Source organism: Erithacus rubecula (assembly GCF_903797595.1).
Source record: "Erithacus rubecula genome assembly, chromosome: 14".
Taxonomy (NCBI): domain Eukaryota; kingdom Metazoa; phylum Chordata; class Aves; order Passeriformes; family Muscicapidae; genus Erithacus; species Erithacus rubecula.
The window spans coordinates 14,701,700-14,729,515 of record NC_136666.1 but is presented as its reverse complement, the minus strand read 5'-3'; the positions used below and the strand labels follow the sequence as shown (position 1 = coordinate 14,729,515).

At 38.5% G+C, this 27,816-nt stretch overlaps 1 protein-coding gene and 1 long non-coding RNA gene across 15 annotated transcripts in view; one reads left to right on the top strand and one right to left on the bottom strand.

The window, feature by feature from the left end:
- Positions 1 to 628: 628 nt before the first annotated feature.
- Positions 629 to 23,393, bottom strand: LOC306808010. Its single transcript, XR_013775879.1, has 3 exons — positions 23,236 to 23,393; positions 21,883 to 22,028; positions 629 to 1,668 (listed from the first exon to the last, which is right to left on the bottom strand). It is a non-coding gene; the product is annotated as an uncharacterized lncRNA (long non-coding RNA).
- Positions 23,394 to 23,969: 576 nt separating this feature from the next.
- The window catches only part of ZNF280D (zinc finger protein 280D), a 43,013-nt gene continuing 39,166 nt past the window's right edge, over positions 23,970 to 27,816 (top strand). For 2 of the 14 annotated variants that reach the window (XR_013775877.1, XM_079318092.1), the window contains exons 1-2: positions 23,970 to 24,186; positions 27,014 to 27,168. Coding sequence is in view for 12 of the 14 variants with exons in the window: in XM_079318092.1 (XP_079174218.1) it covers positions 27,021 to 27,168 (148 nt within the window). In the remaining 2 variants the exon portion in view is untranslated. Of the gene's footprint in view, positions 24,192 to 24,660; positions 24,799 to 24,925; positions 25,050 to 25,209; positions 26,353 to 27,013; positions 27,169 to 27,816 lie in introns of those variants that run through there. The other 12 variants (XR_013775878.1, XM_079318089.1, XM_079318091.1 and 9 more) reach the window with 11 other exon arrangements.

Sequence of the window (27,816 nt, the reverse complement as noted above, 5' to 3'; positions counted from 1 at the left end):
TGGTACCCATTCTTTTGATGAACTAGTTTGCATTATCTCATTGAACCCCTCTTTTATCATAGGCAGATGAACTGGCTTATGCATTCATATGGTTTTGACATTGTCACATTCAGACACTTATTGTAACTACCTAGTTTCCAGATGCTACAGAACAGTACAGCATCCCATTCAAGATTCTGTCCATCAGAAATTTTATGAGTCTGGCCTGAAATTAGAAACTAACATGGAAAATGTGGATGTTATACCCATGTAGAGGGTTGTTCTACACAGGTCTCAAGTCTAGAGCTTAAGGACACTTAAAGAAAGTGAATTTCTGAGATTTAACTTCCTTTTTTGAAGAGTAGTTTACTTTCTAAACAGCATATTTGTGCTTTCAGTTCTTCTGTGCTCATACAGTAGTAGTTACAACCTCCAGAACCACAATTCTATCATACCTGCAGGTCCTGGGGAGCTGGCTTATGGCAAAGAGGCTTCTGAGTAAAATACAACCTTAAATCAAGTTTCAACAGCTTATCAGAAGAGGGAACATAAGAAAACAGTGCTGCTCAGACCAAGGGTCCAACTATCCCAGTAGCCTATTTCCAAAATAACAGCCCAGTATAGTGTTTATTCTCTTCAGTTTAGTCTCTCATATGTTCTCAATGTAGCGACTATTCAGTGGGATTCTGGATAGTAGAAATGGGTTTGGCCCTGTGCCTGCTCCTGTTATTGCATAATTTCCAAACTAATGAGAAAGATAAATCATTCACCAGTACAGGACACTCAGGAAAGTACATAGGAATCAGACAGGAGAAGAGTAATCCTGTACCTGACATATTCCCCTTACTGGCAATAAGAAAATTAGTAATTTCTCAAGCAAGAAGCTACATTTGATTATTGTTTTTAGTGGCTATTGAGAGCTCATCCTTCATTAATTTCTTTGGTCATACTGAGTTATTCTAACTACTCAGCAGCCATATTTGTAGAAATCATAACAAAGGGGTCATCAAGTAGTGAAACATTTTACAACTGTCAATGGGGTAAATATGTTCCAGGAGGGTCACTCTGAAAGTCATTAAAGGAGATCCAAGTCTTGATGGAGAGGACTTGTGATTGTTCTTCATCAAATACAGGGTAAATATATTGCCACTGAAAGCTGCAAGGGCCAAGTTAAAATACGAGCTTTTAGTCAGTCATTTTACATTCCCTGCATCACCTCATCTTTAGTTATAAAGTTGAGGTTTTACAATATGGAACATACTGTGATTAGCCCAGCATATCATGGTTAGTTTGCTGCTACATGCAAGCTGCTGCCTCTTGTGTTGGGCAGACCAAGGTGAATGGCTAAAGGTCACTGTCTCTGCATTTGCCTTAGGAGGGCTCAGGGTCTTCTACCTAAATTCTTATATTCATGAAACTTGTAGAGATTTACTATCTTGGACCCTCTGTTAAATTGAATTAAGATTGAAAAATACATTTAAAAGTTATTGGAAAGACTAACAGATAAACTGGTAGTGCAACTGTCTATTTTCTGTAAACAAAAACCAGAATAAAGCAGTTATAGAAGGTACTTGCCATAATACTGTTCTGATTAAAGTCAATGGATATGAAGCAATTGGCTTCAAAGGAGGACCAAATACAGCCTATCCAGAGTCTCTTCAAAACTATTTCCAGCAGAAATGTCACAGCCTGTCAAAATAATTCATATTACATGTGGAAATTTTTCATTATGTTCTCTAAGAAAAATGGTTATTTTGAAGTCATAAGATTTTTCTTCTAACATTGTTTTGTATTAATCCCTTCTTTTTCAAACTGCACAAAAAATTTAAATTGATCATATAGCTCAAGGCTATTCCAAAGCTTACATCCATTCTGATGGTGATTGAAGTGATGGTTAGAGACCTAAACAGCTGCATTGCCATCAGGGTCCTGGCTCAGAATTGAAAATTGAGGGGTTGCTGAGCCCAAACTGAAGTTCAGAATATACTTTTATCACTGGGAGGCAAGAATTACTGTACAGTTTGCAAGTTTTTTTCAATGTCAGACTCAGTTTAAGGTTTCTGAAAGGCTACTTATGTACAAATAATTTTGAATACTGTCTTCCACTTCACAATTTTAAATATTACAGTCTTTGTTCTTATTTTTTAATGTTAAGGGAAACATTTTAGCAGCACAAATAGAATACTTGCAGCAGAATCTTGCCCTCCTGAACCATCTCAAAATTTTAGCTTTCTCTTGAGGGAGGCTGTGATTTTCTTTCTGGGCTTTCAATTCAGCCAATAATCAAGTAATTTCACATAAGTCAGTTTAATTTTCTTTATTTCAGTTGCCTCACATGTAACACAAGAATAAACAAAAACCTCCCTTTAAGGCTTGCCAAGAAGAACTAAACTATAAGATCTTCAAATGAAACACATAATAAAAAAGATTTTAAGTAATTTGACATGTAAAACTAGAACTGGGTAGCATTCTACATACCTGTATAAGACTTTATTTTAATTTTGAATTATAGGGTAGATGTGCATCAAGCAAAATCTTAGATAATTTATAAATTTTACCACTAGGTATATACTACCTTAATTTAGAAAAGCTAATAATATTAATCTAAACCCCCCTCATTATTGCTATTTGATACACAAATACTTACAGAGATTCTGTCCTACACCTTATTTAAATATATTTTCAAACATTATGACAAATATATTTTAAACTTACTGACTTTAGATGTATCATTAGAATTTATACATATGACCTGCATTTCCTAACACCTGTACAACACCTAAAGAATGCCTTAAGTTTCTATTACCAGTGAAAGCAATGATTTTCTAAATTCTTTTAATGCAGAATTTAATTTTTTTTTCTATGTGAAATTCCACTCACCCAATTTCACTCATCACATTTTAAAATATGTATCCATTTCAATCAGAAACAGTTTCTATGTTTCCACCTTCTACTTGATATTATAAAACCACTGTAAAACACATTGCAACTCTAAATCAATATAGCCTTTAAACTGTCCTTAAGTCAAATAACAAAAGAGAACTGCTGTGAGACAAGGCCCTTTCTTAAGCAACTCCAAACAAGCAGGACCTTTTTTCATAGTGTATTTTACAACTCTTTGGACAATTGTAGCTTATAAATAAAATAAAACTTAGCTCTTTTCTAAGAGTTATTACTTATTTGTATTTCACATTTTCAGAGCATATTTTTCACCTCTCCACTACAGAATACATAATTCCTAAACAGCTTTTATTTGCTAAAAAGTTACACCAATTTCTTTTTCCATGGGAGAGGCTTAATTTTTATCAATAAGAAAACAGTATTAAAAAGCCTAAAGAAATTTTTTGAGGCAAGAACCATTTCCAGTGGCATTGCTTTTCAGATTACCAGTGAATGATAACCAGTGATACTTTGGGATATAAGGAATTACAGCTGCAATGAAACAAGGTAATAACAGAACTGTTACATTTCTCTCTCGGTACTCATACTGGTGTTGTCACCAGCCCAGTGCCACCTTTTTGATCGGATTCAGCTCTGCTTTATCTGGATAGCTGGTTATCCCCATATACCATTTGATTCATTGCCCTTCTGAGGTCCCTTCCAATGTGAATTACCCTGTAATCTTGTGATCCCATGGTTCTTCATACTAATTGGTTTAACATTTCTGTTAACACCTCAGACCAGCAGAGAAACTGCACATGAAAAATTTCTATAGGTGTACAGAACTTCATCACAGAGGATTGACTGATGTCTCTGACCTCCAGTCAGCCTTTAGAAAGGTTAGCAATGAAATATCATAATAATTTGTTATGAAGTTTTTTCTACATTTGAGAGACTGTTATGCATGATGTAAAGAAAGCCAAATTAAAAGTAGGACATAAAGCTTTTGGGGGAACAGACACATGCTAAATAAAAGTGGCTGCTGCCACTGCCACCCTGCAGGCCCTTACAAGATATCATGGAATGTGTCAATGTGATTTATTTTTATGAATTATTCCTACAGGCATGATGTATGTATTCTGTGAAGATTAAAAGGAGTTGTTTCTTTAGATATACTACATTAAGAATCACCATAATGTTATAGTTTAATTCTGCAGAACAGAAGATTCCACTCACTGAACTTTTATCAGTACAACAGAATAAATATTGCACACAAATTTCATCACGGAACAATTCACAAGGCTGAATACACTTTGCAAAGTCAATGAAGTTTGACGTGAAACAGATGAGGCACTGAGCAAAAATATTTTCTGTTTTTTGAAGCAATGCATTCAGAGACATATTTCCTGTATTGTAGGATTTAATCTTCTTAATGATATCTGTTAGCTCTTCAAGAACTGACAAACTGGCTCCCACTGTTGCCCACTTTATTTAAGGTTACCCATCTATCAATTGCTTCTAGAGGCACCAGTTTCAGAAGAATTTGTGATTTCAACCCACATTGAGCAAGACTATGATTATCTCAGAAATGTTATTTCCAGTGGATTTTTGCATTTTTCTAATAATCCATACAGAAAGGCACACTACACTCGATACAGGACTACTACCTATGCAAGTTTCTATGATAATCATGACAGATTATTTTTCTTGCAGAGAAGCTTCAAGAAGCATAAGGCCAAGTTGTCTGAGCATCACAGAGCATTTAATGAATGGTCTCTCGAGCTGCACTGAGTGCCCCCCTGGCTCTGACTGCACTGGCCAAGTTTGCACTGCAGCAGGTTTAGTACTAGTACACAGTCAGTATTTCTAACAGGTGACCATTCTGATTCACAGGACTCCCTCTGCTTTCAGCCACTGCTGGACACAACAGCTATCACTGTGTGCAGGAAAGAATTTGACATCAAAATGGCTCAATTAAAAAGGTTGATGAATAAAACTAGAGATTTTGATGTTGTACTTCCCAAGGTGAGCAGATTTTTTGTTGTTTATGCTTTTTTTTTTTTTTTAATTTTAGTTATGCTTTTCAACCTCCTTTCAGATGATAGTAATTCTAAAAAAAACAAACAAAAAAACCCTGCACAAAACCCTGAAGACACAAACAAATGAACAAACAAACAAATTAGTAATTTTAAATATTGTTTCTAAATCATTGAACTAACGGTAAGTATTGTCTATTTCAAATGTTAAAGCCTTAATAAAAACTGTGCATATATTTAGCTAGCCCTCCAGTATAACATTACTGAAACATTAACATACCAAAACCTAGCTTCCTACTGTAAGTCTGGTATTTTCTCTAACTCCTCATGAATTTGCTCTTAATATTTATATCCTTTCATTATGTACATATTATTGTGGAAATGATGTGTCAAGTGTGGAGAAAAAAAAAAGCTGTTTTCATTTTTTGCTCTTTTGCTGAAGTAGACAAATATTGGAATTAAGGCACAATAGAATTCCATTGTACAACATGGCAAAACAGGTGAAAAAGCCTGTGTTCTAGAAATAAACTTTACTAATTAAAAAAAAAAAAAAAAAAGGAAAAAAATAAGTTGAGGATGCTAATACAACAGTAGAAAAAACCCTTAAGGAGTATGATGGTGTTGAATGTGTGATCCAGGCCAGTTTTTAACAGAGGGAAGAATGGTGGTGTTAGTTAACACACACAAGATATGGGCCCAGAAGCAGAGATCACTGGCAATAGTTGTTGTGTTCTGCAGACAATAGGAAGTAGGGGTGTGACTGGCCATCTGCTCTGCACGCTCCAGCTCCAGCTGTGCTAGCAAGATTAGAGGAGGAGCTGCAGCTGTGTAATGAATATTTACAGCAGAGGAGGGTGTGATTTATGGCAAAGATAAGAATTGATGAAAAAGTTGGACTGGACGTGCTTGAGGTTTAAGATGGCAAATCAAATCCTGCTGTCTGTGATTCAATACTGGACATTTCCTTAAAATATTTAGAGACCTGAAAGAAGAGGTTTGATTCATAAAACTGCTTTAGTGTGGGAATTAGTATACAGGTGCCCAGGTCCAATTCTTATCAACATAGTTACACAAGCACAAGTTTTCCTGCTAAGCAGAATGATCAGAAGGTTTTGATAATTTACTATCTAAGAATTAGAATTTTATTTTAGATAGTTGGGACCTGTGAACACCTTAAGTACAACTAATTTTATATTATTCATGCCATTGAATCAGACTCAGAGATGATCTATGTGGAATAACAAATTATCATCACAAGATATCTTCACTGATGGAACTTGTTAGTCTTTAAAGTTTTGTTTAAAAAATAGGATTTTTATAAATGGGATTTCTTTATATAGCAGATATTAAACAGTTCTACTTACTGTCCCTTCTAAAGAGATGGTGAATAAATAATCACAATATAACTGTCTTAAGATATACCTTGCCCTTGCTATTTAGCTGCCACAGTGAAGCTTTTTGTGATGGCTCATGTACTGGTAGGGAAGTACTAACCTGCCCAGCAGCTGAAAGCAGGCAGGAGGGAACCTGCAGTTGTCACAGTACACAGTAACAGCAAGAAGCTAACTTGTAACTGTGTGGAAAAAGAATTGCCAGCATGGTTTCCTCATTTTTGCCTTGCTAAAGAAATGTATCTTGGATCATAGGTACTGCCTTGAAAAAGTATTCAGCCAGAAGCCTTCAAGTGGGAATTAGTAACATTCCTGGTTGCTTTTCCCGGGCCCCAGAGAGTTTGTGACAAGTACAGAGAAGTGTGAAAAGCTTTGATATTAAATCTAGAGATAACATTCATCTGAAGAGCTGATATCCCTGGAGAATGGAGGGAAAGTGTTATTCTCTAATATTCCTTAAAACACTCAGAGCAAGTAGTTTTATTCTGTCCATGAAGACATTCTCAGAAATCCAGTTCTATTAAGTGCTGCTACCTTAAGAAGCATTCATTCTATAAAAAAAAAAAAAAAATATGCCACAGGAAATCCTTAGATATAAGGGTGGAGGTAAGTAGCTGGCATTTGTTTCTAATTCATGTTTATTTTATTTCATTGCAAATTCTAGTTCATCTCTTCCAAATGAATATGGAACATTTCATTTGCTGATCTTCTGCATTAATGTGGTCAATATAATTGGAGCTGAAGCGAGCTGTTTGCCAGACTTTCTAACTGCTGCCAAGAAAAACTTGGGTGTCATTTTAGAAAAATCCATGGGTGGAGGAGGACGAGATCATGACCATCTGTCTATGCATCAAAGGCTAAATCATTATAGGGGAAAAATAACTTCTCTGTTGTGTTTGCTAGCCTTGTTGCCCTTCAAAGTAAGTTCAGTTAGTAATTTTTGAAGACAAACATCTTCAAAATCATCCTGTGGGCTCAAATGTTTCTTGGAAGGAAGTCGGGGAAAAAATTGAAGGTCAAAATTGAAGGTACAATTTGGAAGTGAATGAGATAGCATGGGAATAACATTCGAGGAAAATTACACAGTCTCCTTCAAAACTTCCAAATGCTTTCTGCTGCATCCTTTCAGATCCAGAATCTACCAGGTAACACACAGAAAGCACATAATCTTTCACTTGTCCTGAAGACAGTTGACACACACTCCATGCCCCATGGCATTTACAGACTTCTTAACATTTAACAAAGGGACAATAGACTAACAGCTTTTGAGAGATGTGACAGTAAATATGCACCTGGACCTACCTGAGCCTTAGAATTTCTCTTGTTGGTCAAGATAATAGTCTGAAAAATAAACATTCTGCCAAGATATTGCATAGAAAAGAGAGGCCTCATCTGTACTATAGTTAATATTTTGCTCTTTTTACTTAGTTAGATTTTTATTTAATGCAACGCAAATTTAAATTCTTGGCATCATGCCAAAATCCATCATAAGGAGCTAAACTAGGAATGTTTCTGAAAAGCCATCAGTCCTTCAAACCTGGAGTCACTACTGCAGGCATGCTGTGGACTGCTTTATCAGTAGTCACTATGACATAAATGTCTCTCTGAGGGGAGTGAAATGGCAACAAATGGAAAATGCTGGTAACCATGGGAGCTCTGTTTAGGCTGCCACTTTCAGGATGCTACTGCTCTAGTTCAGTCTCCTACTATACCCATTGCAGTTCCTGCAAGTTTCAACTTCTAGCATGCTCTCTCATCAAAATGTCTGCATTTTGCAGTGTGTGACATCCAAGTCCAGACATTATTACTCAAAGATATCACTCAGGTTTTTCTGAACAGGAATCCTTCATAGTGTCAGTCTTCAAAGAAAGCAGTTACAGTTCTTATCAGGAGTATGGAGGTTTCCTTTCTATTGAGATTCTGAATTCTCTCCTTCTTTGAAGATAAGAAATCCCTGCTATCACAGCCTTTATCTGAATATGAATGGGTCCCTGGATTTGATAAACTGTTTAGGACTACCAGGATCAAATCCTAAATATGTGTATATTGAGAGTTCAAAAGGTGAATTAATTTCACCTTTGTACACTTGCTATTCTTGATTTCTCTTTCCTAATAATAAATACTAACATTTCAAAACGTACTTTGAAAACAATCATGGCTTTTTGGAGCTATACTTCCTGTTTCAATATTTTAAAATTTAAAAAGAAAATATTTTACAGGCAGATCAGGTGTAACTTTTGGAAAAATAGGCCATGTTTTTTTAATAAATGCAAAACTAAGGACAAGTGAATTTTTAAAAAGAAGTAAAATGTCATAGAATGTTTCACAAATTGAAATGTAACAAATACAGTGCTAATTTGCAGTGCATTCTGAACAGAGAGCCACAGCATTCTACCACATCTGGAATGTTGAAAGATAGAAACATTACAAGTTTTTTTCTAAGAGTAACTACAAAGTATTATTACAGCCTCATATAATAAAATGCTGTCTTGAAGATAAATGTAAAAAATCCAACCACTGAACAAAGATTTTTAACAGGTGTTGACAATTCAGAAAAATGGAATTTTTATGTTATTGAAGTTGAATGATACCCTGAAAAAGATTTCAAATTCTGCAAGTTTTCCTCAAAATCAAAATGTTTACCACAATGACATGGTTGAGTTTCCTAAAATATTTGTTTGCATCAGGCTTCTTGAATGAACATCTCTCTCAACCTTTAGTCTTGAATTTTAACAGGATTTGTGCATTCAAGAAAAAGGTTTAAAAGAGTAAAACCTAGAAATCAAGTGCTTCAGTGCCACTTGCAGAAATCTTGTGGCAAAGAATAAATTTGGCTCATTATAGTGAAAAGTGCACATATACATACTGTTTCAGAACATTCTTTTAGGGCTTCTATGAAAAGAGTAGAAGCCTTTCTGCCCTGCCACTCCCTCACTGTCTACCTGGTCAACAAATAGTTGACCTTGACAAGTAAAATTTACTGTCTGAGATGAATAATAGGACATCCTGTAAAGCAGGAGTACTAGAAATCTGCGTGGAGGATTGAATTAGAAAACTGCCAGAAGTTCTAGGGCCACATCCATTTTGCATAAAATGAAGCAGATGGTAGCTGACTTAATCTTTGATGCCATGGTACAGTCCACAGAGATTATAAATCCCAGCATGACACACTCCATTTCTTTCTTGCATTGAGCAGGTGATAAAGAAAGATATAACATCTTGCAGATATTTTGAAATACTTACTTTAAAAAAAGGCTCTATGATGCATTCTTGTTTTGACCTATATTTTTCTAGCAAAGGTTCTAATTTTAGCACATACAACTAATACCATACAGTTGATTAGCAACCATAACTAATTGGCAGTTTCTTGGCTGTGTTATTGGAGATTTGCCTATGCTGGCCCAGAGATTCCCTGTTTCTCAGAAGCCTTTTTCCTATGTTACACAAGCATTTATAAATCTTCCATCATTATACATGCCATTCACAGGCATAACCAGATCAACCAATAGAACAAATGCTTAGAGTCTGTATTTGAAATTCCTACACAACTCAGGGGCTGGTGGGACATGAATATATTGCTGAGGAGAGGATGTCTTGGGTTCTTCCCTGAGGATCATAATCTAATAGGTACTTTACATGACATGAGGGACTAAGACTATTGGCATTTTTGGTTGAGAGTGTAAAAAATTTAGAGCCTTATTCGGAGAATTTTACATTCAAAACATTCTGTTCATATTAAGCAAAGCAAGTAAACTAAATCAAACACTTAATGTGTACATCAAAATTTCAGGAAATCCACACCATCTATGTAGACTAAGGAAGCTGAAGATAAAACCATGTGCTATGAACAGTACTGAGTAGGTCACTCCCTGCAGACCTTTCTGTGCTGCACCATATCAATTTAATGCTGGGTATGATTTGTAATTTATTTAAAGGTTCTTCACTGCTTTTTGTTCTATTGCTAATGTTCAGATACAAAATACTCATCTCAAAACACTGGTACTCCAGACTGAGGAAGGCTGAAATCTAAAGTCAAAGAATAGAATAATCTTGTTAATCATCCACAGCTTGCTAATACAGTGTGAAATCCATTGGATACCTGGTAATAAAAATTGTGTTGTCCTTTGGAAATACGCATTTTCTGTAATAAGATTTAAAATGTAAGTCCTAGAATATTTCTAAACTTTGAGAATATCCAACTACTATATTTGGAGATATTTAACTTTCATTTAATTTGAAGACCCCTATAAAGGCATACATGAACTATGACAGATTTTGGTGTAACTACTTTTTAAGGAAATAGTTCAAATGTGATTACTGAAGACTGATCTTTCCATGGAAAGATGACTAGAAAGCATCCATAATGTGAAATCGTGGGTGCTTCTCTATCTATGTTTTCCCTAAAAGACAAACAGACAATGTTTTTTCATCCAAAGCTATAACCAGTATTACTCAGTACTCGTGGAGACCAGCCTCAGCCCATCTGCTTTGCTCTGATCTGACTGCACAGAGCAAACACAAATCTGGGTGGGTTACAGGAGGCAGAAATCCCTGGCACTGCTGCCTAAGTTTGAGGCCCTGCTGGCCTTCTCCCACACAGGTGCTGCCAAACAGTGGATGCAGCTTTGCAGCTCTGTACTGCTTGTCAGAGTCTCTGCCTAAACCTTTAAAAACTCCCTGAGAGCTGGGAGAAGCTCAAATACTTTCTTAGCTGGAACCTGCTGAGGCTGCAGCTCTCCTTGTTCATACTTTCCAATTTTTCATTAGTAGTTTCAATCTCATGATGTGGTAACAGCTCCAGAGCCAAGGACTTGTACCCATTGCTTCAATTGAACAGCACTAGAGCTGCTGTGATTTGCGTCAGGGTCTGACTCAGTACAAAACTTAAGGGGCACCACTGCAAACTAAGGTTTTCCCTTCCTCACAGCCCCAAGCCTATATAAGCTGTAATATTTCAATTTTATAGATGAGAGAGATGAAATTATTTCTTTTGATATTGCAGATATGTCCAGGGTATCCAGAAATTAATGTTCTTGCCCTAATACTGCAACAGGAAAACAAAAAATCAAGGGGAGAAAATAATCAGAAATTATTGTAACTACATCTTTTTTTGACCTTTGAGGATTTTGTTTTCAAACAATGGCTTCTTCTAACAGCTTTTAATACTTAACTAGCCATTTTCATCAGCATGGAGTTGTTCTAATTTGTTACTTCTATGTTCCAATTATGAAATACGACAGAATTCTAAATATTTAATGGGAATGGGATGATTAGCAATGTGCCCTTGTTGCATGCTACATTGTTATCCTCTTTAGTATTGTAAAATATATGATGTACCTGTGGAAAAGAGACCTTAGTAGAGCATACAGATGGAACTGAATTCCTAAAGCAGTCATAGCTTTGGAAGTGTTATTCTCCAAGTCTCAATACAGGTTCTTCAGATTATTATACATGAACATTGGTGAAAAAAGGCTTTGCCCATCTTCCTTTAAGAAATAAAGTCCACTTATTATTCAAAGATACACCAGTACAAAATTATCAGTTTGATGTTTTGGTTGGTATGCAATGCATGATAAGTTCATAATTTAATATGTTACTGTATGAGACATACTTCTTGCAGACTATAATGACCCTCACGTTATTTTGGTTCTTGCTCCCATTTTAAATGAATTCTTCTAATATTCTTTGAGAAAGGTCAGATTCAGACAAAGGCCCACAGAGAAATACTGTCATTAAAAATGGAATAGTACAAAACATTATGGTTTTGCACTGAGAAACACGTGGTGAGATTTTTCGTTCATGTGTTAAGTCACTGAATGAAGATTATTATAATATCTGGTAGTCAGTTGCAAGAACTTTGGGGTGAAAAGCCTCCTAGATTGTTCACTTGGTATCAGTGCTTTTTGTAAGAGAAATCTATGGTGTTAGAAAAACACAGATTTGGCTTAAAGGTGATATAGGAAAAAAAAAGAGCAGTGCTTTGGTAAGCTTTTTCCACCAAAAGAAGCAATTTTAGGTTGGCAGTGTATCTGCAGTAGTTGAAATCAAAATCTCACTGGCCTATTAAAAAATGTAGCAAATTAGTGTCAGATTTTGATATAAGCAAGACATAAAAATAGAACACCAGCTCAAAACATTCACTGTTCATAGGATGATATACAGAGACAAGGTTGGAAAGTACTTTGGGTTGTGTTAAAGGTCAAGCTCTACCAATGTTAAATCAGTTGTGGGAAGAGAAATATCATGACAAAGTCAGATTTCCTTTATAGAACACCTGGTAAGACCAACCAGAGTTACTCAAACAACATAGAAATTGCAGCAACCATAGTCATAGGCTGCATTAAGAATAACTAGAATTTATTGTATAGTGGCCAAGAAGAACACTAAATGACATTATTTCTGAGTTGCTGTAGTGAAGTGAGATACATGCTTCATCTCATGTAGTAAAAGCAAGAGTTCTGCCAAAACAGCAATAAACTACCCAGCTTCTTTCTGCTGCCAAATGTTCTCAGAGACAGAGATCAGGCCCGTGTCAGTCACTGATTCCTACTGCCTTCATTGCACTGTAAGTCACAGCAGTCCCACCTGGGTCTGCTGATGCAAAAGCTGATTTTCATCTCTCATGGGTCTTTTCTCATTTCTGTCACACTGTCACAGATCAGGCTATCTCCTGTGCTCAAGCATCCATTTATTCAGCCATCTCACCAGCTCTAATTCTTCTGGATCTTAACTACTGCAAATATAAAGCAAATCAAAGACTTTTTTTAGAGCTTTTTTCCCTCATTAACTGAAGCCCTTCCCTCTCACTTCAGCCTTATGTTGAGGTTGTGTCCAGGTGACAGCCAGGATAGCATCTAAGCCCTCCACTAGGCAAAAAGAAGACTTACTACAGACTACTCCTTAAACGTCCACTGTCTCACTATGCCTTATAAAAAAATCCAAAATGAGTAATCAGAAATCAAGCATAATATTTGCATTGCAGAGGTGGTTTCCTTGAAAATGGTGAATGAATTAATGTGTTTTTCAAATGGTGAACATTAAGTCTAATTAAGATCTGGCTTTTCATAAAAACATGGAAATCAGGTGCAGGGTGTTTTTAGCACCGATTTCAACTACTGGGAATTAGGAAATGGAATTAAGTTGCAATATGCTGCATATAGATGTTAGACTTCTTAACGACTCATGAAAATAAAAAAAAAGTAGTTAGGCACAAAGAATATCAAATAAATTGGGATTGGTTTTTTGCAATGAAAAAGCTCTGAAGATGCCGTGTCCTATATTTTTATGGGATAGATCATAGAAGAAAAGCATAGCTTAAAAATGATGTCATCACAATTATTGCTATTCTGCATCTGCCTAATTTCTAGTTGCTTAATTTAGTTGTTTAACTCCTCTTCAGACAGGATTTTAATTTATGTTATCTGTTATCCTTTTCTTGGTATTCTCTAACATTCATAAGAAATGGAACCAACACAATAAATATCTGAGTAAAGACACTGCAGAAACCTTCCTAACCTAAAAATGTTTTATTTTAACAAGCTACAGTAGAAATCAGTAAAATTTTTAAAAATCTATTCAAATCAGCACAATATTGTATTTCTAGATGGTGAGGAAGTTATGTTGTATTAATGGACACAAGAATATGTGGGGGTTGATGTTTAAAATGATCAGTTTATCATGTGTGTACATTTTATTCCTCTCCAAAATAATAACAAATTGAAAATACTTTAGAAGAATTAGATGACTATATGATTCCACATGAACAGTATCTCTTCCCCTGTTATAGATCATTAGGTGGTTAACAATGTGAATGAATGTGGCTGCTCCTACAAATCGTTTTCAATAAGCTGTTGAAATAGAAAACTCATCTGAGAAACTGCTCTAAAATAATAACACAAGTTCCCCAAGTGAGTACTTTGCTACTGACCAACAAGAGCAGTCCTGTAGTTTAAGCCACTAGAGACAGTTTATAACCAATGCCCAATTTTTCACAGGTGTATTTTTTATATATTTTGTCAGGGTATTGACATTTTGTCTGAAAGTTGCAGCTTTAGTCCATACAATATATATTGATAGAAGCAAGGTGTGATGTTAAATCTGTAAGTGAATTCCACTTATAAGATTCTTTTATTTCCAAATTAACTTTTTGTCAAAGCTAATAAGTCCTCTCTGTAATAATAGCTCTGAACACAAGGCTAAGTATCATTGCTTCATATAATACCAGTTCTTGATATTCTTATTGGTAACTCATATTTCTCTTTCCTGAAAAGTAAAGTATTACCCTATCTTGAACCACCGAAGTGATGAGCTGGTTTTCACTGGCTTGTACATGGCCTTTTAAAACACTGATTCTGGGGACTGGCAGACCTGCTGGACAATTCTGGCTTATCATAAAGGATATGCGCCGTCTTTACAAAAAGTGGTTTAGGAAACTGTCAAAATACAGTTTTTAAAAATTCTGTCAAATTCACATAGGTGGCTTGTTTATTGTAGAAGTTTAATGTCTGCACTCCACCTGTCTAAACAGACACAGAGCAGTTGACTGATTCACTGTTAATGCTTCCCAAGAAAGTCATATACTAGAAGTGGGACACGAGAGAGAACTACTAAACTGCTAAAAGTCTGACATCTTTTATTTGTGACAATGGAATTAACTGCAAACCACAAACTGTTTAGGGCTTCAGTGTGTTGATAGATATTTAAGGTTCAGAAAAAATATTTTTACTGTACATAGATTTGTACTAATATAGTAGCAGAATTAAGGAAATCACCCTGCAAATGTCTGGTGCAGGCACAGAAAAAAACATTTGTTAGAAATTTGTGGCATGCAGAATATTCTTCTGTTCACCTGTACTTTTTTGTCATGATGGATTTTATTGACATTGCATTGTTGTGATTTAATGCTGCTTGTTTATAAAATGTAAAGTTAATCTTTGGCTGTTTTAACACCAGAATGACATTTCTGCTATCCTCAGCCACAAGAGTTTTCAGCCAGTGCCTATGCAATTCTATCAACTGCAATGTCATATGAAATTCCTGTTTCTCTCTGTGAATCCTCACTCAGAGATCAAACAAGCTGTTTAAGATGTAGCTCAACAATCTTTCATTGCCAAGGCTCTGATGCTGTGTTGTCCCTGTTGCTACCAGACCATTATGTGAGTTTACAATACACAACTTTTCTGTAGCTGGGCTGAAAAGTTACATTGGCCAGCCAGAGACAGAATTTGAAGACAGAAATTAAAGGATGTTTTTACTAATTTTATGCACTTATACAATCCTGGAAACAGGGATAATAATAGGGTGTATTGAGCGGAAATGGAGCTCTATGGAGTGTTGAGATAAAGAAAACGGGGCAAAGATACTGAACTTGAAGTGAGGTTAGCACAGAAATTCTTGGAAAAAGAAAAAAAAATAAGAGCTGTAAGTTCTAGTTTGAAACTTGAGACTATAATTATTTTAAAAATACCTGTAGGACTCAGAAAAGTAATACAAAGATACTCAGCAAAATAGTTCTGTTTGTGAAAAACAGCTAAGAAACAGTCAGAGGTGACAAAATGACATGAATGAGCATCTCTCCAATTTAAGTCATCCTGGGTATTTTCTTTATCGAAAAATTTGAAGTTCTTGATGACTTTAAAGGTGAATCTATTCTTCTATCACATTTGTCTCAAATCAGCCTATGTGCTCAAAACCTATTAACAGAGCATGTGTGCTATGGTTGTACAAATCTTCTTTCCTTAGTAAACTAGACCAAATACCTCTAAGAAGCCAAATGAAAGTTCAGTCTTTTAGAAATTGCATTAAAAAATATTTTCTTGCAGACAATCCTACCAAATTCAGTATCATGTTCATCCTACTATTCAAATGTACAGGAACAAATAAGAAATTATATTCTTTACATGAATTTTTGACTCTTCCTCTATGCTTCTACATGACAAGTAAGATTTTCAATCAAGATTTTAGAACACCTGAGATATTCCCAGACAAATGACTGAGTTGACTCAATATTGACCAGTGAGGTATGTATCACCATGACATTCTGTCTTAGGTGGCAATGCAAGATGTAACCAGCAGCACTGTAGAAACCAAGTGGGGCAGTGGTCTTTATCTCTTCTATGACCCATCCCTCATAACTACCAGGGGATATCTTCTGTTAATGGGCCAGCTGTTAAAACTAGGTGGGGCAGTTTTCTTTATCTTTTCCATGACCCATCCTTTGTCCAGAGAGATAACTTCTGTTATGAGTCATTGAGTCCCACTGTATGACTGATAAAATTACATCATCCCATTGTGAGATGCTCCAATCAAGGGGAGGAGCCAAGCCTTTCCTACCTAGATAAAAAAAACGAGATTTGGAACAACAAACAGCCTTTTCCCACTGGATTTCCAGAGGAAAACCAGACCCTTCTACATCATCACTAAACCTTCAGAGAACTGCACCCTTCTTAAGAATCATTGCTTCAACAAGAGGACTGCAGCCACCATATAATTGGACAACACCCTGATTGACACGGTGTCAGGTTGTATTCTGACTCTGTCAGTGTTTTGGTTTTTTGTATTACTGTATCTTTATTTTAGTTTTTCTAATAAGGAACTGTTATTCCTATTCCCATCTTTTTGCCTGAAAGCTCCTCCTTAATTTCAAAATTGTAATAATTTGAAAGGAGTGGGTTTTCATTTTCCATTTTAAGAGAAGCTTTGCAGACACCTGTCTTTCAAACCAAGACACATTCAGACACATTTTGCATTTTTACTGAAGTACAAGCCACTCTAGGCTGTCAGACACATGCAGCCCAGCTAGGATGCATGCATTCTGCTTTGCACTTTGGCAAGGGAACTATTAACTGGTTAAATTTTATTTGAGGACCAAATATTCAAGAATCTGGAGATGATGGAGAGCCTTGATAATATCAACTCTGTTTTAGAGTTGCTGCTTACAATTTCGTTTTGTAGGTTTTCTTGAAGAATACAAAAACTTCCCCTAAAAACACTGAATGCCCAAAGAAGGGAGCCTAAAGTAAAGATAAACAAGTTGACTGCTGAACACTGAGGCAAAAAGGAAATTGTGTAGATATGAGGTCTGTTGGACAGCTTTAAAAATATAAGTCAGTGGATCACAAAAAACCACAAACAAAACAGCACAATCTTTTTTTTTTTTTTTAATAAGGTTTTAAAAAATATACAATTCTACTATTCTAAAGTTATTATTCATGTGCTCAAGAGTAAGTTTCTAAAACTGAAAAATGTTTATCTTCTAGAGACTGTCCTCAGTAGAGTCTGGCAAAAAAATTAATAATTCAAAGAAAGGCAATAATACAGTAGGCAAATGAAAGAAGCTAAGTATTTAAGAGGGGAATACTTTCTTCTGCTGCTGCTTCCTAAACTTCAAGAAGCAGCTCTAATGCAAAACCCTGCAACACAAATGGCCAGATTCATAAGCAAGGAAAGGAAACTGGAAGTGATGCCACCTTTAATCCAAAAGTCCTGTCACTAATGCATTCATCTGGGAGAAGGCACTAGACAGAGAAGACCCATACCTGTTTGAGGGGATTTTTAGAAGGGATTTTGAAATAAACCTCCTTGTTATGTTTCATGTAAGTGTTCACTGAGTCAGAATGACTCAAGTCTGATACTTAAACCACAAAATGGGGAGATGGGACAGCCTAGACTTTTAATCCCTGTTCAGATAGACACTTAACATTCTTAAAGTGAAACAGCTAAATCAGAGAAGAGCACCCCAAATACCCTGCAAAACTCTGGTTAGACCAGACCTGTGGAAAGTGCTGAGCCTACGAAAAATAAGATGTGTCCCCTTATAGACTGTAACTGACTGGCTACCAGATAAGGCAGCAATTCCCATTGTTTTCTGTTGTGTTATCCTAATATTTTCTTTCCTTTCAGTTTGGCAGCCAGTCTGACAATCAAAAATCCGTTATTTGAGCAGACTTTTTCAGAATTCATGTACAAGTTTTACAGACGTGATAAGAATGCCAATAAATTAGCTTCAGTTCTAGTTTTATTAACAGAAACTGCTAAGCAAATGCATGATTACTTTTAAAGACCATAAAGAAATTTAACAATCTAAAGATGTGTCATTTTCTTCTTACAGTGATTGATACAGAACTGCAGATACCTCAGCAGAAATTTTGAACAATATTGTGCTAAAGGAATATTATCCTCTTTTTGTCTGCTAAAAAGAATGTGGCTTGCTTGTGAAAGCCTATATGAGCCATGGTTAATATTTTACATGAGTTAATTAATTTTACAAATCACAACAAAAGGAAGCATCATAGAAGAAATTTTCACTTCCTGTTAACAAGGGCACATGCTGTTGAATATCTGTTCACCATATTTTAATGAACTACAGTATCTTGGCAGAATAACAGACAACACTCTTTCTTCCTCTGACAATGCTTGTGAGAGAGGGAAACCAATCCAATGGAAGGATTCTTGCAGTATAGCTGTTGTCAGTATGGCAATTGCTGTCAAAAAACAATTGCTCCAATAAATACCTATTATTCACTTTTTTAAAAGTAGTAAATATGACTGTAAACTTTACCCAGTAGTGTAATTTTTCAAGATCTCCAGGTCATTTGTTGAGTTGGTGTTATGTCATCTTTCATGCTCTTTAAGACTTCTGTCAATATAACAGTCTGGCATCAACTTAGTGAACAATGTTCTTTACTACTGAATTCCTAATTTAGTAGAAGTAGATGCAGAGGCAAAACCAAATAGCAATTTGGATTTTCTTTACTATGTGGATTACATACAGCAGTAGACATTTTGGACTGAATTTCTTTGAACATGAGGGATAAAAATCCAATAGACAAGGTGCATGCCCTGTGTCTCTGCTCTGAGAACTGGGTGAGCAGTTGCAATAAGTGGATGTACACAGTATCATTTTTCCAAGATCAATTTCTTAAATAAAAAATAAATTATCTCAAGGCTTATTTCTTTATGATAATCTACTGAACTTCTTTTAACCTGAAGCTGCAGTGAGTAACTGCTGGGAAAAAAAAAAAAAAAAAAAAAAAAAAGAAATACTTTTCTTTTGCTTCCAAATGAACAAACTGGATTTGGAATAGTGATGGCTTTGTGGCCATTTCCACTCTGATACAGCTCATCCAATGGATACATTTCTTGTAACTTCAAGCAGTTTAGAATGTGTTTTCATCTGGTGAGTTACAGTAATATTGACAGAGAAAAATATACATGCTGATGAGACACTGGCTCTCCTAGATGCTAATTTTTATTATTATTCTGCATAATGATATGTTGGAAGTGTTTTATAAGGCAAATTATGGTTTAAGTTGGTTTTTTTTTTCTTCATTTACAGAAGCATACTTTTAAAGACTGGAAGGCTGTGCTTTCTTCAGGGTTGCATACCTGAGACTCTTCATATTGTCTTGAAAAGGACACTATAAACATGATATATGTGTCTAACAAGCATTACAAAATAACGTTATAAGCACATTAGATCACCCCTCTGTGTTTATACTTGTGCCAAATTCCTGAAGGTATGATACTGTAAGAACAAACCACAGCAGACTAAATGCAATCAATTTTACAAGTGTACCTTATGGAATAAATGAGTAAACCATACATGTGTTGAATAATGTTTGTGTTGCAGATGTTCATTTAGTATCTGTTTGTGCATTCATAGTTACAGGCTTCCCATCTGAACATATCTATTCTAATGAAGCTTTGGCAGTAGCTCCAGCTGCAATTTCATACGGGTTGGTACTTGCTGTCTGTGTCTAGTGCCTCAAAGAATAACAAACAATATTAAACAAACCCAAACTTCTGTGCTAATGAGCAAGAACTCCCCACTCTGCTCCAGGTGTTTTACTGACACACAAAATCAGGACTAGATGCCCTTTGATTCCCAGATCACATTCAAAGAGTGACTAAGTAGAACATGGAGTTTAGTAGAGTTTAAAATAAAAATAATTTTAAAATCATCATTAGGTGTATTTGTCACAGTATTTTAGCAGTGTTTTTTTCAATTTTTTAACCTGAAACAAGCAATCCAAGCAGTTTGGACCATTGAGGGATATGGCAATCAATCAATGTCCCTGGCACAGATTGTGCTTTTCAAGGCAAAACCCAGAAACTGATGAGAGATTGCTGTCGATACTTCTCTACAGGCAAAGGAATGTCTCTTTAGCAACTGAGACTGTAACAACAAATGAAATAATTCAGACCAGTTAACTAGCAAGCTTAAGTGTACTGCTACAGCCAACAGTGTATGAATGCTGCCCAACTGCATGAAATCCAATTGTTCTCTCCTATCAGCTTCTGTTAAGTTTTTCTCAGAATATATAATATGTTCATAGTTTTCCGAGTAATTCTTTTGAAATTAGGGGGACTATTTCTTATCCTTTATTAATTTGTGTTTTAGAGTTATGAATGCTTGTTAATTCTCATTTGATAAACTCTGGTTTGCTCCTATGCCTCTGTGGGATGGTGTGAGATATTCACACCAATTCATCCAAAGACCTAGAGCTTTGCAGAACAGACAGTATGCAATTGTGCACCATCAGAATGCACAAATTTAATTACAAAAATGTATAGAGTAGATTGTGGGTTTGTTATTTCACAATTTTTCAATGTTTTACTTTGTAATCTTAACATTCTCTTTATGTTTATCTTGCTTTAGAAGGAACATAAACACCTGCAATGACTTCTCAGTAGGTAAATTAGTTGAAAATACATGTTTCAAGTAAATGGACAAATTATTTCCCAGTCACTCCTGCTCAGAATAAGTTCCACTCGTTGCCAACCTTTTACTCCATTTTCTGTCTAATATTAAGAATATTTCTTTCTCTTTTTTTTCATCCTTCTTTGGCAGAAGGGCACAGCTTAGTAATTGTTTAACTACTAAACTATAATAACCAAATGATTTAATGACATAATCACTAAGAACGAATTATTTAATTACTAATGAGTTTTTTCTTCACTTCTCTAAGGTTCCAAACTACTCCAGAAGTATCTCAAGGCCAAAGATATTAGTTAAAATGAATAGAACATTTTCCAGGATAAACACAGTATTCAAATTCTTAGTGCTTAAGCTCACAAGCAGAAGTACACTTCACTCATTCATCTGAAAATATACCTATATTTGAGAAAGAATTTACACTAAATAAACCGTGTATTTCTGAAGGCAGCTGTGGCACATAGTACAACAATAAGCTGCAAGAAGTATGGGCTGAAAAAGTTGAGATATAAATGACATGTTTAAGTATTTTCCTATTATCTATCTTAAAAAATCACCAGAAAGATTTTCATATTTTACTAAAGGATTGTATTTTGGAGGTTGTTTGTTTGTTTTTGGGGGTGTTTTTGTTGGGTTTTGGGTTTTTTGTGGTTTGGTTTGGTTTTCAGTTTTGTTTGTTTTAAAAAAAGTTTTGCTTTGTTGGTTGGTCGATTGGTTGGTTGGGGTTTTTTTGTACTTTTTGTTGTTTTTTAATTAGTATATAATAAACAGAAAAACTGAAAAACACCTCCCCAATTCAAACTTGGGAGCATTCTTAGGTGTTGGTCAAGATAAAGCCACACTATAGACAAAAAAGCATAAGAAAACTGCATTACTTCACCTTTCGATGCAGAGATTTTCATATGCAAATTCTGAGGCGAGTGAAACCGCAGCGCCTGGAGCTGCTGTGCTCCAGGGCTGTTTTCTCCAGCAACTGTGACTCCATCGCCTGGGTAAGGCCCCATCCAGCAGTTCAGCGACATCCCACTGAAAGTAATGGGAATGTTTTATCCAATAAAGCTTCAGAAGAGTTGTTTGTGTATTTGACTGATATTTAACCCAGCGGGTAAATGAGAACACAGGTGCACAACGAACCTTCAGTCTGAACAGCATTAGTATCTGTGCTGCTCCACTGACTGCACCAGCACACTGTGTGCTACATTCTCCGCTCTCTGTATTGCATGTCAGCTCTGGGTACAGCTGTCCCTGGCGTTGTGCGGGCACAGGCCTGTGGGGAGCTCCGCGTGCTGGCGCTCGGCTGCCCCGCGGGAAAGGCCTGCCCGGGTCCCGCTGGGAGGGATCGTGCTGGGCCCTGCCGCCCGCCCGTGACCTGGCTGTGGTTATGAAGAGCCCATTCAGTGCTGGCAGCTCGAGCTGCAGGCTCAGCTCTGGGCGGGCAGGAGAGCTCCGGCGAGAAGCCATGAGCGGCTTTGCACAACAAAGAGCTCCCAGACCTGCGGCCCGGCCAGGTGAGGGATTCACACAGACAGCGACCGCACACTTTCCTGCCCTTAGACTGTGAGGGAATAAAAACCCAGAGGTCCCTCCTGAGAGTTACCCTGCTCGAGCTGCTATGTTATGATTTAGTTACCATGCCATGATTGAATTATTTTAACGATCGGGACATCTGAAACATTGCTATGTAAAATCTGTAAGCTGGTAAGGAAGTCTGGTCTCTGTGAGTGTGAGAGGTTTCCGTCCTAGCTCAAGTGGTGCGTATGTGACAGCCAGAGTTGTTCCTAGGTAGTGGAGTATCCAATCTTAGAAGGGTTTGGATTGGAAGGGATCTTAAAGATCATCTAGTTCCAAACCTCCTGCTGTAAGCAGAGACACGTAAAGTGAGACCAAGCTGCTCCGAGTCTCATCCAACCTGGCCTTTAACATGTCCAGAGATGGGACAGCCACAATTTCCCTGGGCAACCCATTCCAAAGCTTCACCATCCTCACAGTAAAAATTTTTTTCTCTAATATCCAATCCAAACCTACTCTCTAAAACAAACCTACTCTCTTTCAATTTGAAAGCATTCCCCCTTGCCCTATCATTGCATGCTCGTGACAAATAAGTTTGCCCCATCTTTCCCAAAAGTTTCCTTCAGGTACTGAAAGGCTTTAATTAGGTTATTCTGAAATCTTGTTTCCAGGCTGAACAATCCCAAATCTCACAAGTCTTTCCTCACAGGAGAGGTCTCCATACCTCTGATCAATTTAGTGGCCTTCTCTGGACTTGCTCCAACAGGTCAATGTCCTTCCTGTGATGGGAGCCCAGAAATAGATGCAGTACTTGAGATGGAGCCTCACCACAGTGGAAGGGCAGGATCCCCTCCTTCCCATGCTGCCCACGCTTTGGATCCAGCCCAGCTGGATTTTAAGTGCACATTGACGGCTCACGTCAAGCCTTGAATCCACCAGCACTTCCAGGGCTGTGAGGTCCAACTCATGGCGGCGGTGTTACAGCAGCCTGTGATGCCCGGCACACGGCAGCGGTGCCGTACCAGGGTGTGAGGCCCGGCACATGGTGGCAGTGCCGTACCGGCTGTGAGGCCCGGCACACAGTGGCGGTGTGGTAGGGGCTGTGAGGCCCGGCACATGGTGGCGGTGCTGTACCGGCTGTGAGGCCCGGCACACGGCAGCGGTGCTGTACCGGGGTGTGATACACGGTGGCGGTGCGGTACCGGCTGTGAGGCCCGGCACACGGCGGCAGTGCTGTACCGGCTGTGAGGCCCGGCACATGACGGCGGTGCTGTACCGGCTGTGAGGCCCGGCACACGGCGGCGGAGCCGTCCCGGGGTGTGAGGCCCGGCACACGGTGGCGGTGCGTTCGGGCTGTGAGGCCCGGCACATGGCGGCGGAGCCGTCCCGGGGTGTGAGGCCCGGCACATGGCGCTGGCCCCGCCCCTGCCCGGCTCCGCCCCGATCGCGGGCTCCGCGATGTGTCCGACCCGTGGTTCCCGTCAGGCAGCGCGCGGGGCCGCGGCCGCCCCCGCCTCCCGCCCGCGTTCCCCCGGCGGCAGCGGCAGCGGCGCTGAGGTGGCGCCGCGCCCCGGCGAGGTGAGCGAGGCGCCGCAGTCGGCGCTGCCCCATCCCCCGCCGGCCCGGGCGGCAGGGAGCAGCGGCCCCGCCGCGGCCCGTACGGAGGCGCAGCACGGTAAGGTCAGCCCGCTCCATGCCCCCGGCCCGCCCTGCCGCGCTCCCCCGGCGGCGGGAGCGGCGCTCGGCGGGCACGGGCGCGGGGGGATTGTCGCTGGCGAGACCGGCGCCATCTTAGGTCGGAGCGCGGCCTGGCGTCCCCGAGCGGGGCCCCCGCACCGTGGGAGCTCCCGCGAGCCGCCCGCGGTCCCCGCTGGCACCGGACCGTTCTTCCCTCCAGGGCAGCCCGGGCAGGACTCGCTCCGCCCGCCGTTGGCCGGGTGGGGCCCTCCATGGGCCCCAGGCATTAACAGCAAGAGCGGTGCTGGCGGCGCGGCTCCGCTCGGCCTCCTCCCCGCCGGCCGCGGTTCTGCCGCGCGGGCCTCGCCCAGAGCGGAGCCCGCAGCCCGAGCCGAGTGCGGGCGCTCGGCCGGCGCGGGGGGCGGGACGCGGGGCGGTCAGGCTGGAGCGGCAGCTGTTCGGCCGCCCTCGGGACTCAGCTGCTCCCACGGCCTGGCGCCACCGCGGCTCGGCGGCGTGAGCTGCTGGCGGGCTGGCACCGCTGATATTGCCCTTCCCTAGGCGGAGCTTGTGCTTTCTCATGGCACAGAGGGCAGCGTTGACTGCTGAGGTTTGTGTTTGAGGGAAGTTGGTTTACACTTTGGCTTTTTACAATTTTTAGGTGCACTTTCAGCTTGGTCATTATTTCTTTGCTACTAAGCAAATGCAGCCCTCAATTAAAACCCAGTTGTTTCTAGGCCTGGTGGAGCTGTGGATTGCACACCTTTCATCATATGAGGTGGTGAGAAGTTATGTGCCTGTATGGGACATTATCTGAGAAATGCAACACTAGTCCATCCTGTGATATGTGTTGTAAATAAGGTAACTTCTCTGGGCATTTGAAATACAGCTGTTACAATGGGGGAAAAATTCGTTTAATAACAGATGAGTGGCTGGTCTCTTGGTCTGTTCAGCCTAGAGAAGAGGTGACTGAGGGGAGGCCTCGTGGCAATCCTCATGAGGGGAAGAGGAGGGCAGACACTGATCTCTGTGGGTCACAGGACCCAAGGGAATGGTTTGAAATTGTGTCAGGGGAGATTCAGGTTAGATACTGAAAAAAGATTCTTCACCCAGAAAGTAGTTGGGCACTGGAGTAGGCTTTTAAGGGAAATGGTTACAGCACCAAACCTTGTAGTTCCAGAAGAGTTTTGTCAATTATTGGGGATGTCATGTGCAGAACTAAGAGTTGGACACTGTGATCTTTGTGGGACTCTTCCAACTCAGAAAATTCTGTGATTCTATTATGAAAGGTGGCAAGACTAGTCTGAAAAAGTTCTGGTTAATGTAAATGTCCTCACTCTTTAAGCTCGCTACCAATTTTGTTTCAGTTACTGGACTTTAACCCACTTCAAAGAAGTTTTGAGTATTGGAAGGCTCACTTGAGATTACCAGTGGAAAACACAAATTCCCATTTAAAGTGAAATCTGGGTTTTCAATAACTCTTAAATCTTATTGTGGCTGCATCTATCTGATTTTCTGTAGTGCCAATTTCTGTCCATCCTTATGGTGCTCTTCTACAGATCATTTTGCTGTTTCCACTACAGCTGTTGCACTCTTGATACATTTATTAATGTTGTATCATTTTTTGTTGTTCATATGTGAGTGCTTTTAAATCTGAACTTAAAAAAAAGAGGTTATAAATATGACTGGCATTTAATAAAGTTAGGTATTTTTAAACCTTGCTGCCACGATAAAGATGGCTGTATTATAATGTAGATGAAGGCATCACACATATCTTGTTAGAATTCTGCTAACACATCATTGCTTGTGCCTTTTTTGTGTTTTCAGTATAAACTGCATTGCATCCTCTGAGCACATTTTATAATTACTTTTTTCTCGGAGGTTAAAAAAAAATAAATGTTCTAAAGAATGTCCTGCAGAGAAGAAAAAGTTATAGTTGGGCTTGATTCTCTTTCCAGGACCTGACATGTGGCCCAGGTCATCTCTGCCAAGTTTAGTATCCTGTTCTCTTGTTTCCTAGCACCGTGTCTCACTTCAGCACCCTAAGCTGATGGAGGAAGCAAAGAAGTTCAACTTTGCTACTTCATTTCATCTCAAGACTTAACATGTGCTAACACCAGCGGCCCCATTCTCATTCAAGTAGAGGATGATTGTCTGCTCCCCTGTAATATGCTGTTACAGACTCACTATTTCTTGATGTTGTTTTTTTTGTTTTTGGGAGTTTTGTGTAGGTTTTGTTGGAGTTTAAAGAAAATGTGACCATATGGGAAGCCCTGACAAAATTTTAGAAAATTTGGGAGGTTGTGGTAGGCTGTGGGTTTGTTTGGGGTTTTGTTTTGTTTGTGTTGGGTTTTTTAAGATGCAAAGAGAATAAAACTGTGTTTCATTAATGTTTCACTAACTCAGTTGTGCTTTGTAGAAGCCCCTTAACATTTCTTGTGAATCACTTATCTGGAATAGGAGTATTTTTTAAAAAGTTACTTTTCGCTGTGGTGTCAGAGGTGTCTTCTGATAGTTACTGGTGTTTTGTACAAAAATAGCTTAAATTCTGTGGAGGATATCTTTGGTCTTTTCTCTTGAATAGCAAAGATGAGCATGCAAGTGGTTGTCAAAATGGTGATGTGGCATCAATCTTTGAAGATCTGTGTGAGATCATGTTCAATCTGACATAGTGGGGAGGGAGACAATTCTATGGGAATTATTGCAGTAATTATTACTAATTATTGAATATTAACTGCAGTATTCCTTATTGAACAGTGAAGTATTTAATGAAATTACTGAATGTTTTGGTATGTGTATTTTTTGTTTCTTTTTTTACTGTCTAGTCTCAAGATGGCAGAATTATTTATGGAATGTGAAGAAGAGGAGCTAGAACCCTGGCAAAAGAGAGTGAGAGAAGTGGAAGAGGATGATGAAGACGATGATGATGATGAGCCAATCTTTGTTGGGGAAATCTCCAGCTCAAAGCCAGCTACTACATGTAAGAAAACACTTTTCCATATTTTAAAACAGATCTTTCAAGGTTTAGAAAGTTCAACTTCGTTTGAAAGTATAGTATTCTTAATAGTACGACTTAAGAAATTCCACATCTTAAATCTGTATGTCTCTGGCTTACTAAGAAGCAGAATTCTTAAGAAATTCTGCCTTAAACCCCAGGTTATGCACAGTTCTGGTTGCCTCTAACCTTAAATCTCTGAGGTCAAAATAAGGACTTTTGAAGGTTTTAGCATTAGTGACAGAGTTTAAAAAACAGTATATATAAGGTTAAATAATGCATGCAGTTGCTTACAGTATAGCTAATATTAAGTTATATATTTGAAAGTGTCTCCCCACTAAAAAAATATGCATGAATTAAAGTTTTCCTTTTACAGTCCTTTATTTTCCTCCACCCCTCATTTCATTTGTTGGTGGATATAATTCTGACAAAACCGAGATAACTGTCTTAAGTGTCTGTAATAAAAGCACAATCTGGAAAGACTGAATAATAATAGGAAAATAGTGAAAGCCTGTCTGTGTAGTAGGTGATTTTTATTGATTAATTTACCCATCCTTTTACCCATCTATTTCTACGGAAATAGAGTTCCTTAGTTTTCTCCTAAATGCAGGCTGTGCAGGGAGTGGGTTAGGT